General features: G+C 43.0%; 1 protein-coding gene across 1 annotated transcript in view; it reads right to left on the reverse strand.

Moving 5' to 3' along the window:
• The window catches only part of ACOX2 (acyl-CoA oxidase 2), a 48,016-nt gene extending 35,741 nt beyond the window's left edge, over positions 1–12,275 (reverse strand). The window contains exons 1-3 of the mRNA XM_089682054.1: positions 11,910–12,275; positions 7,991–8,153; positions 5,483–5,634 (exon numbers count right to left, since the gene is read on the reverse strand). Coding sequence (XP_089538180.1) covers positions 5,483–5,634; positions 7,991–8,153; positions 11,910–12,054 — 460 coding nt within the window. The 5' untranslated portion in view covers positions 12,055–12,275. The remainder of the gene's footprint in view (positions 1–5,482; positions 5,635–7,990; positions 8,154–11,909) is intronic.

Genomic DNA, 12,275 nt, shown 5'->3' on the forward strand with positions numbered 1-12,275 from the left:
TTTAAATATGGAAAAAATTTCTTTTTTTAGTCTTGTTACTTTTTTTGTATGGATTGCATAGAAAATAAAATCATTTTATACAAAACAAAAAAAACAAAAAAAAACAAAAAAAAAAGAAGCATATTTTGTCCTAAAAATATGTAATCTTAACCACTTGCCCTCCAGAGGATTTACCCCCCTTAATGACCAGGCCTCTTTTTGCTACTCGGCGCTGCACTAATTCAACTGATAATTGCGCGGTCATGCAATGCTGTACCCAAACGAAATTTACGCCCTTTTTTTCACACAAATAGAGCTTTCTTTCGGTGTAATTTGATCATCTGTGCGCTTTTTATTTTTTTACGCTATAAACAAAAAAAGACTAAAAATTTTGAAGAAAAACAATATTTTTTACTTTTCAGCTATAAAAAATATATAGTAAATTCAAAGTTGGTTATAAATTTAGGCCAAAATGTATTCTGCTACATGTTTTTGGTAAAAAAATCCCAATAAGTGTATATTGATTGCTTTGTGTGGAAGTTATAGCGTCTACAAACTATGGTATAAATACTGCAATTTACGCCATTTTTCTGCTATACAGCGATGCGCTAGTTTAATGGACAATTGCACAGTCATGCATTACGGTACATAAATGAAATTTACATTCTTTTTTTCCCCACAAATTGAGCTTTCTTTCGGTGGTATTTGATCGCCTGTGCGGTTTTTATTTTTTGCGCTATAAAAAAAAAGGCTGACAATTTTGAGGAAAAAAAAACAATATTTTGGACTTTTTGCTATAAAACATGTCCAGTAAAAAAAATGCTAAAATCAAATTTAGTCATAAATTTCTGCCAAAATACATTCTGCGACATGTCTTTGGTAAAAAAAACCCAATACGTGTAAATTAATTGGTTTACGTGAAAGTTATAGCGTTTACAAATGGCGGGAAAGATACTGGGATTTTTTATTTTTTTTATACTAATAATGGCGGCGATCAGCGACATATGGCGGCGATCAGGGATTTATGGCGGCGATCAGCGACTTATGGCGGGACTGCGGGACTGTGGCGGACATTTTGACACTGGGGGGGAACTGACTTGGGGTCACTGACATCCCCAGTGACACCAATACAGTGATCAGTGAAAAAAACCCCACTGATACTGTACTAATGTCACTGGGGAGGAAGGGGTTAACATATTTAGAGTTTACTGTGTAAGGGGAGTGTTTTACTAGGGGGCGGGGGTGTGTGCTGGACGGGGGGGAGGGAGCTGATCGAGGGAGAGAAATTCTTCTCTCCCTCTTCAGCTTGTCGGGGAACTGTCACAGAGCAGGGCTGTGTGTAAACAATGCAGCTCTGCTCTGTGTCAGTGATAACAGCTCATCGCGGGAAAACGGCCGGTAAAAACCAGCCGTGACCCGGCGGCTGACACCCGCTGCGGACACCCGTGGGACAGGCAGGGCGGGCACGCGCCTCACGCGCGCCCCCTACCTGTTTTGCGGAGGTCCATTTTAAAATGTCGTTTTGCCTACGAGCGCCGCCCTGCCGCCGTTTATAGGCGGTGGCTGGGCGGCAAGTGGTTAAAGTGGAACTTTACCCATAGCATCATGATAAAAAATAATGTTTTTGAGTCCTGGTTCACACTGATGTGGTGCGGAATTCGCACCAGTTTCTGTGCACTTTCCGCACTGCATCATAATTGCACCCCGTTCACGCAAATCGCTATGGGCGTGTATTTTAAGTTAAGAAAGCCCTGAAATCGGTTCTCAAAATGCGGTGTGATGTGCAGAATTGGATTGCATGGGTGTTCACAGATTCTGGTGAAGACAAAAAAAAAAAGGGTCTTGCACTATTTTGGTGCAGATGTGGAGAGATTTGAGCCATACAGAATGCATGGCTCAAATTGCACCGCACAGAAGTCACATGCGATTTTCACAGGAATGCGGTGCTGTTCCTGAGTGAATCACATGCGGTGTGCCGCACCGCATCGTAGTTACATAGTTAGTCTGGCTGAAAAAAGACAAAAGTCCACCCAGTTCAACCATTATAAAAAAAAAAAAAAAGTTATAATCCTACACCCACAGTTGATCCAGAGGAAAGCAAAAAACACAAAAGCAAAGCATGATCCAATTTGGGGGCACAAGTAGCTGGTCTTGCCTAGGGTACAAAATAGTCTAGCACCAGCCCTGTATACAGTGAATACCTTCTAAACATGTCCTGTTTAGGGGATAGTCACATCAGCAGGAGCCGATGACATCACTGGGGCATGCGCAGTGCACTCTGCATTTAGATCACACAGAGTGTGCTGTCAATACAGAGTGCGCTGTGCAGCAGCTGTGACATCCTCGCGGCGGAAAGTGCTTACCCAGAAGGAAGGCTGGGTGAAGATGAGGTGCCTGCGGCAATGAGAGCGTCCCACTGGAGGGCTCCTCAGGACAGGTTAAGTCTGTCATCATGTGCTAGTATGCGGTGCATACTAGCGGTACCTGGCTACAGCTTTTTTTGTTTTATAAAGAGTTTAATACTGCTTTAAAGATGAATTTCAGGTATGGTATAATTTTACAAAGTTACATTGGACATGGTGGAAAGGTGGGGCAGTGACCGGGGGGGGGGGGGACAACTCATGGGGCCCCTGGGCCATAGGGGATCATGGGGCCCCTGTGTCTTTGCTCAAACTCAAAAAAGCCTAATTCAAAAAGCCAAACTCAAAAAGTTAAAAAAGGTACCAGGGGCATCTCATGGGGCCCCCTACTGAACCCGGGCCCTCGGGCAGTGCCAGAGTTTCCAAATGGTCAGTCCGCCCCTGGCAGTGACATAAAGCTGGACCAATCAGAGAATGCTTTGCATTCATTCAGAAAATGCAAAGCATTTTCTGAATGGTTTTGGTGAAGAGCAGCCGACCTCCTGTGATACAATGCGTCAGACCAGCCACTCCGTACGGGTCCAGGGAGTAGGTGGAGATGTTGGAACTGTTCTGGACTCACAGAAACAAACAAGAAGGCCTGAACTTATCCATCTTTACATGGGCATGCTGGAAGCCATTTTGTTCTGTATATTCTATTTTCATGGTTTCTGAACACAGATTCTTAGAGCATTCCAAATTCGCTACAGCTTTCCCAGGGTAAAATATAAGGGGAGGTATGGTGGTACCAGACAACTACAAGATGAAGACTAGACATGATACCAAGTTGTAAGATAAATGGATGAGTCCAGGTTTAGATTGAACAAAAGGACAAAAGAACTGTTCACAATGCAGGGGCGGACTGACCATTTGGAAACTCGGGCACTGCCCGAGGGCCCGGGGTCAGTGGGGGGCCCCATGAGATGCCCCTGGTACCTTTTTCATAGGCTTTTTTGAGTTTGGGCAAGGACACAGGGGCCCCATGATCCCCTATTGCCCGGGGACCCCATGAGTTGTCAGTCCGCCCCTGTCACAATGATTTTTTTTTCTATGAACCTCAAGAAAAAGAGTGCATATTAAACTTTACATTGTATATAGTATTATTATTTGCAAGGAATATTTTCACCAAAAATACCAATTGTATTATTATTAGAATTGCATGAAGTGAATACTTGTTTACTTAACCAGCTCCTGTCTGGCCGTTGTATATAAACGGCCAGAAGGTGGCAGTGCTTTCCCGGCCCCCTGCTTGTGCGCGCTCCCTGGGTGCACGCAGCACCGCGATCCGGTGCCTGCTGTGTCCTCCGGACACAGTGAAACACCGATCGTCAGACGGAGGTCCCGATCATGTGATCACTGATTAGCCAGTCAGTGATCACATGCAGAGTAGTAAGCAAGATGTCACTTGTGACATCATTGCTTACTACGTGTGAAATCTGTGAATGATCAGAGGTCACATGGTACAAGGCTATTCACAACAGCCTTGTACCATGTGACAAGCTGTGACCAATCACAGCTCATTCAGTAGTTCTCAATGGCTGCAGGACTGCAGCTAGAGAGAAGGAGAAATTATTGCTTTTACATCCTTTATGGGTGTAAAAGCAATCATTGTACAGAAAAAAAAAAAAAAAATCTTCATCACCCCCCACAAATAGTACAGTGTCACCATGGTGACACTGTACTGCTAGCGTGACCATATGTAAAAAACTAAATAAATAATATAAAAAAAAATTTAAAAATATGTAAAACAAAAGTTTAAAAATTATAATTTTTGGTTCTAAACTAATTTGGGTTATCTTTTTTTACTAAAAATATAGATTTTGGCCAAGATTTATGATGAAATAATATTTATTTGCAAAATTTTATAAGAAAAACACTTCAAAATTTTTAGACATTTTAATTTACATAGCAAAAAAAATAAAAATCCCAGTGGTAAATAAATACCACCAAAATAAAGCTTTATCTGTCTCAAAAAAATACTAAAAAATTCATATGGGTACAGTGTTGCATGACCGTGCAATTGTCATTCAAAGTGTGATAGCGCTGAAAGCTGAAAATTGCCCTGGACACGAAGGGGGTAAAAGTGTCCGGACTTGAAATGGTTAAAGGGGACCTCCACTCATAAGGGGAAGTTCAGCTTTAATGGTTTGTCCCCCGCTCCCCATTAAGGATTGGCGCGTTTGGGGAGCAGGTACCCGAATTTGACAGGTACCCGCTCCCACTTCCGCTGCGATCGCCCAGGCGATTGGAAGCAGAAGTTGTCCTCCCCCCCCCCCTCCCCATAATCTTCTGGAACACGTGACATGTCCTTGAAGACTACGGGGCCATTCACAAAGTGCAGCTCTTCTCGCACATGAGCAGTGGGTACCCAGCTGTGAAGCCGCAAGCTGTCACAGCCGGGTGCCCACACTAAATATGTTGGCGCCAGGGAAAGAAGACGGCCGGTGAAACCAGTGGTGGTGAGGACACCGCTGCACCAAGGGACAGGTAAGTGGCTGTATTTTAAAAGTCAGCAGCTACAGTTTTTGTAGCTGCTGACTTTTATTTGTTTTTTTTTCAGCTGGAACGCCGCTTTAAGTAATTCAGGTTTTATATTACTATAGTCAGTTTCCATATACATATATATTTTATCTATATTAATTGGTTTTAACAAACTAATACATATTGGTATATTGTGTATATTGTGGATATTCTGTTTTTAACATTATTAGTTTGAGTTCATTGTATTGCAACATTGGTATGTTACAAAGACGTGAGATAATAAAAAGTCTCAGTAAAATTACTTCAACTCTTTGTAGGATATATAGAGTATCTCCCAGAAGTGAGTACACCCCTCACATTTTTGTAAGTATTTTATTATATTTTTTGATGTGACAACACTGAAGAAATGACACTTTGCTACAATGTAAAGCAGTGAGTGTACAGCAGCCGTGCATCAAATTATTTCTTTACAGACAATCAGCTCTCTCTGTGTATGGTCAGATTTAGAGTTTACAAATGACTACAGATGGTGATAAAAGTGCTATATGTTTTTCCCACAGAGACAAATACAGGATTATTATGATAAAAATAAATGAGAAAGTATTTAATCTGCAGTAGCATACCATGTCCCAGCTCAGTCTGAGCGTAGGTTCCTAAGATTTGATAGTTGTTGGCAAGTGGCAGCCACTTGGCGATTTGCTCATCAGTACCCAGTGCAGTGAGGGATCGTATGAAGACGCCGTGGATGTTAAGAGAGTATTCTCCACTGAGAGCCCTGAAAGAAGAAAACCAGTGTGAGCAGCCAAGTTCTTAGAGAAGTGCCTGAATTGGGAAAGGATATTGATATGTTTGCAGTTATAGCAATCATTTCATTTAAAATGCTCATAGACATAAGATGACAGTGTGACATCCACGAGTCACCAGCAAACAGCACTATCTGGGACTTTCCAGCAAAAAATGAGATTATCTAAAAACAAAAACCTTATATATCAGCTTACTTATGTCCTTATATGTGGTGCCTGCATTTGTTTTCTTTTTTCCTAGGCTTTTTTTTTAACCTGGTAATGTTGCTAATAATGTTGCTAATAACACTACCTTTGTTCTTAGTACACTTACCAATCATATTATTCTATCTATATCCTACAGTCATATTCTCTGTTCAGACCGATCAGAATAATTTTAATGAAAATTGGTTGCTTTTGCTTTGGTAAAGTATGTCTGTTCAGTAATATATAGATGCAATCGTATTGTCCGATTCCATGAAGAGTTGTTTGATCAGATTGTTACGTGTATGGCCATCATTAGGCAGACAGAATCTCATTACAGGATTTGAGCTCATAATTCTGATGCCAGAGGGAACGGGTCTACTGTTGATGAAACTTTGCCTACTCCCCACAGTTATGACCTTTTGTACCACTTGACCCTCCTTTTTAGATTGTAAGCTCCAATGAGCAGGGCCCTCTGATTTCTCCAGTATTGAAACTGTACTGCGCTGAGTGAACTATTGGCGCTTTATAAATACTGTATAATAATAATAATACTGTCTGCCCTCATGTTGTAAAGTGCTGCGCAAATGGTTGGCGATAAATAAATCCTGTAATATATTATAATAATAATAAAAATAAACAGCTACATCATTGGTGATCAAGCTTTTTCACTTGGCTGCCCCAAAGATCAGTGTAAAATACTTCTGAGAACCCAAATATTTATTTTTAGGTCCCTTTAAAAAAAAAAAAAAAAAAAAGGTTCTCACATCTTGGAGCTGAGGGCAACACCTAAGGGGATAACATCTGACTGAAAAAACAAACAAAACACACACAGCAAACCTCCATATACATTATCCTATATCTACAGTTGATTCAAAGGAAGGGAAAACCCCCCCATTAAAGCTTGTTCCAATTTGCACCAGTAGGGGGAAAGAAAGAATTCCTTCTTGATCCCTCTTCCCTGGATCAACTTTACCTATAAATCTTAGTATCCCGTTATATTATGTCCTTTTAGGAAAGAATCCAGGCCTTTTTTTTTTAAAACAATCTGTTGGCCAGAACCAACTCTTGAGGGAGTCTATTCCACTTTTTCACCGCACTCACTGTGAAGAAGCATTTCTGGATTTTGAGGTTAAATCTCTTTACCTCCAGATGTAAAGAGTGCCCCTTGACCTCTGTGATGACCTTCGAGTAAATACCTCTACAGAACGTTCACTGTATGGGCCACCGATGTATTTATACATGTTGATCATAAACCCCATAAATCTCCTCTTCTCAAGAGAGAATAAATTCAGTTCCTCTAATCTTTCCTCATTGCTGATCTCCTCCATGCCTCTTATCAGTTTGGTTGCCCTTCTCTGCGCTTTCTCTAGTTCCCCAATGTTCTTTTTGTGAATTAGTGCCCAAAACTGAACTGTATCCTGATATACAGTCTCTGACCATCTCCTGTATCCTGATCTGCAGTGTCTGACAGTCTCTGACAGTCTCCTGATCCACAGTCTCTGACCGCCTCCTGTATCCTGATCTGCGGTCTCTGACCATCTCCTGTATCCTGATCCACAGTCTCTGACAGTCTCCTGATCCACAGTCTCTGACAGTCTCCTGATCCACAGTCTGACAGTCTCCTGATTCACAGTCTGACAGTCTCCTGATTCACAGTCTGACAGTCTCCTGGTCCACAGTCTCCTGATCCACAGTCTCTGACAGTCTCCTGTATCCTGGTCTTTGACCAATTCCTGAGATAGAGCTCTAATAGGAAGAGGTGGAACCTAAAGAGGAAAGGATGGGGTTTACAGATGAAAGGGGGGGGGCTGATTTTAGTCTTACCTAGGGCAGCACACACCCAAAATACAGCACTGATACATATAGTATATAAACTTCAAGGTTTGCTTGAGTGTGCACAAAAATTCAAAGCAAAAAAAATTTAATTTAACATCTATCAAAAATGCTTCACAAACCAATGTTAAACACAAGGCAAAAACCCATTAGCCATTGGTTGTTCCTATTTCTATTCTAACGAAGTGAAGAACACAGAGAATTTGTAGATTATATCATTAAAATGTGCATAACACTGTCTATATAATGGAAGCTTGCAAATGAAGGAACATGTTTATTTAGAAATCTATCACCAGCTAGTAAAATAACCTGTGGGCATATTCCATCTCTCTTCCATTTTCTTCCCATCCCAAGTCCTTCATTTTTTTCTTTAGATGGAAAGTATTCCGGACAGCTCCTTCGTATCTCTCAGATTGGGTCTTGAAGTACAGGTTCTCAAGGCTGAACACTGGGTCCTTCTGAATGGTGATCACTGGAGGAGAAACATAGGATAAAATTATTGTGCTAGGTAAATTTAGTTTGCTTCACTGTAATCAGAGGAGCAGGGGTTGATTAATTAAGAATACTCAGTGTTTTAAAGGCTGCTGCTCTGTTGCTTCCCCCCTCTGCTAGAGGATTGTAAAACTATAGTGGGAGGGTGGATGGGGCATGCAGCCTGAATATTTATGGCACTGCAGCCAATCCCTGGGGAGGTGTACCCAATAGGTGGTGAGGGAGCTAATAAATAGTCTGAGGCCTGAGAAGCAGTGCACAGTGTTCTTGGGCACCGTACTGCTGTGCCCCTTGTGCAGGACCTTAGAAGAAGCTTTTAGGAAGACATGGAGGTCCCAGCTAGGCCTGGTGGTGAAGGGGGGGTGTAAGGGAATTCCTGTAAGGCGACTGGCACATAGAAATGCGCATGCGTGCAATATCGCTCATAGAAATGAGCACGGGTGCATTGCTAATAGAAATGAGCATAGACTCGCGCACACATGTAGGAGCGTGCCCACAATTTCTGGCGCCAGACGGACTATTTAAAGGAGGCTCTTACTCTCTGTCAGAGCTGACTGGTCTTCAGCTAATTCCCTGTGTCCTGCTGTATCCTGTGTATATCTGTTACTGACCCAGCTTGCCATTGACCTGCTCTTGGATTCTGTTTATGCTTCTGCTCATTGGTTTCTGATCCTGGCTTCCTCCTGACCTTGTCCCAATCTGATGTTCTGGTACCTCATCGCCTGCTCGTTGCTGACCCTGGCTATTACTCTACTCTTCCGGCTCCAGTTTGGCTCTACAGTCCTGCCGAGTGCTTGTCCTGGCTATCCATTATATCAGCTCTGGTTGTCACGGTGTGTTCTGGCCTCACGCTTATCAGAAGTTCCGGCAAGCCACGTACCCAGATCTTGCAGTTCCAGTGGAGTGCCTACTTAACCTCAGTTGGCCATTCTGAAATCTCCTCTGTTCCTGGATTGTATGCCTTGCTTGATTCACCGAGGTTACACCACCAGCAGCAAGTTATACAATCCATACCCACAGGCACTCGTGTTTCTCCTGTCCCTCGGCACCATCTGTTCCACCTTCAGTGGGGCTTGGGTTGGAGATACAAGAGAGGCTGACCTTGTCAATTCAGACTTCTATCAGGTACGTGATACGGGGGCTATTCACAAATTCAAGTTCGGGGATCAAGTAGGGTCTGGAGAAGTTTACTGTACAGAGCCAGGAGGAAGTTGGTGGGAGAGAGGCTAACTGTCCTATGGTAGATGAAGTCTACATCTCCTTCACTGGCAAAATCCTGGTAGATATCACCAGGTGGTGGTTGCAGAAAAGTAGTGACTGTGTGTAGCTTTTAACTCTGGAAGCAGTATAGGTCACCATCAGCATAGAGATCCTGTGGGACATTCCTTGTTTTCTACAGTGCAGACAAAAGTGAAGAGTCCTCAAGTTGCTTAGTTCTACAGTTTACCAAGGTCTCCCATGCTCCCTATCCCTAAGTTCATTGTTCCCAATAAAAACCCCAAAAGAAACCCCTAGACTGTTCTTTGGTGCCAGTGGAAGAGTAGGAGAAATGCTGTGTGCCTGACTGTGTGTACTCGAAGGGGGAAATAGGACCAAAATCACTCACGGCTCTTTAGGTGGTTGTACTAACCATGTCTGAGGACCACAATGGTGAGTGTATGCTAGTCTTTTAATAATCATTTCCATTTTTCTCTGGACCATATAGGCAGGTGGCACTAGCTTAGGCCATCCAACCGGACAATCAACATGGATGAACATGTTTGTTGTAAGTTAAAGCGACCCACACTTTATGAGTACTTGGTTTGATCACACATATTGAAAACTCAGATAGCACACGCATACTAAGGACAGTTTTAGTAACAAATTCATCAAACAGTTGTCAACTTTAGCAACCAATTATATTCAAACATACAGAGTTGAACCATCATTTTCTAATAAATTCTTCTTGATACTGATCCTTTAACACATAAGACCCTTGCTTTCAAACCTGATTGGATCAGGATTGTGGGAGGAAATCCACACAACCAAGGCGAAGTACTATTTCTGTTGCTATGCGTTACTGAACTAAATTTTTCCTTGCCTAATTTAAGTGTTAAAAGAAATTTTTGCCTTTAAAAACTTATTATTTGGATAGAGCAGGTTATATGTTTATACTGTCTGGAGAAATTCAAACTCTCTCTGTTTTAGTGACCAAGTAAGCCTGCCAAATGCTACAAAGTCTAGTAAATGGGTAAACACCAAAACTATGTGCAATGCAAGTGGTTGTGGCGTGATTATCGGCAAAAATGGGGTTAAAACCGATGGTGAAGAGGCATTGCATCGTTCCCTCGCTGCCTGTCAGTAGACTCTGAAGTGAGATCTAAACATGGATAGGGCTGTAGAATAAAGGGAGATTTAGACACGTATAAATCTACCCTTGGAGGGGGCATTTGAGTAAGGAGGAGGCGGGGCCAGATTTAGACCTTGGGGGTGCCCTGGGCACTTCAGGTTTGGGGAGCCCCCCATACACAGAATTGGTTTATATTCTCAGTGACAAGCATTTTTTAAATACATGAGACAACATAATTCTGAGGTCATGCGTGCACACACACACGGGCTACCTTATTTAACCCCTTCACGCTGGCACTGCCCGGCCCTTTAAGAGTTTCAGAAGCCGGGAGGCGGGGCGGGGTTTAGGGTCATGTGACCGCCGTTTAGGGTCATGTGGCGTCCATCCTCTGCAGAAGTGCTTTTTGCACGAAAGGCCTCAGGAGGAGCCAGTAGCAAGTGTGACTTCCTGACCACTGAGACCACGAGGAGGTCCAGTGGTCTTTGTTCTATACTATTGCCGGGTTAGTACAAAAATTTTTTGATCTCATACCTACCTGTCCGTTATTGGCTAATGGTATATGTATGTGTATGTGCATATGACCCAGGCATTATGATTTTTGCTCCAATAAAGTTTTGAAACTACCACACTATTGGCGTTCCCCTTTTTTCTTGACTCTCCTGTTGGAGGGTTGCAGATTTACATCTTCCATTCTTGGGGTACCTGGAACCAGAAGGGGGATCCCTGTCTACCTATTATTTGGGGCGAGAGGGCCTCTGGATCTGGAGATATTGCTACACCCAAGGCGGATGTCAGTGTTGGAGAGGGAGGATCCGTGTGGTTTCCGGAGCTGCATACCTGGCTGGTCTTCTGGATAATGTCATACACAGGCGCATTTAAAATGTGCGGTCGGTGAGTGCGCATTTTTGCTATTTTCCAGTCACCTAATGAGGAGAAGGCCTGCACATATTTGGTTTTATTATTGCAAGAAAGACTCTATGAACGAATTTATACTAATTTTATCACATTACAGCGCTGCACTATATATATGTATAATGTCTCTGTTATGAGGTCTAGTGATCCCTTGAAGTGTTCCAGCGGCTGGTTTTTCTGAGCGCTCGCTATACCCACAATTCATTTTGTATTTAGCGAATTGTCTGGGGCCCCACATTGCACTATGAGCGGAGTCATTTATCTGCAAGTAAGGATGTAAAATTTGCACACAGAGGGATCAGTGTAGATTTGAACATGCGTAATCCTTTCCCACTTTATGCACCAAACAGCGCTCAGTGAAGTGTATCTGCAGCTGTAGGTGAACTACAAGTACCAGCATGCCCCCGTGCTAGCATACGCAGTTCTATGCTGCAGATATATTGAACCCTGCCAAAATAATCCCCATGCATAGACCCAGCATACATCATCGCTCACCCACTGATCTCCTACGTTGGGTTTCCTCTGCCCCTCCATCCAGGATGTTAGTGAGAGTCTCCACATTGAAAGAAGGGGACACCCTCTCACTGGCCAGGTCAGGATTGATATCTTTCCCAGCAGAGCTGACTTTCCACCAGGCCATTGTCACCGGTCACGCTTCGCTCCTGTGTGTACAGCCTGCAAGGAGGACAGATGTAGCTTGTCTGTCAGCAGCCACACAGAGAGGCTGAAGGGTTGTCACTTAGCTCAACCACCCCTCCCAGCCAGGACTCTGATCTCAGATTGACGATTAGATTTCTGGAACACAAAGCACACGGTTTTATATAATAGAAAAGTTCACCTTTCCCTCCCCTCCTATCACAG

Source organism: Staurois parvus, unplaced genomic scaffold, assembly GCF_062004578.1.
Source record: "Staurois parvus isolate SC_StPar_1 unplaced genomic scaffold, SC_StPar_1.0 ptg000283l, whole genome shotgun sequence".
NCBI classification, from domain to species: domain Eukaryota; kingdom Metazoa; phylum Chordata; class Amphibia; order Anura; family Ranidae; genus Staurois; species Staurois parvus.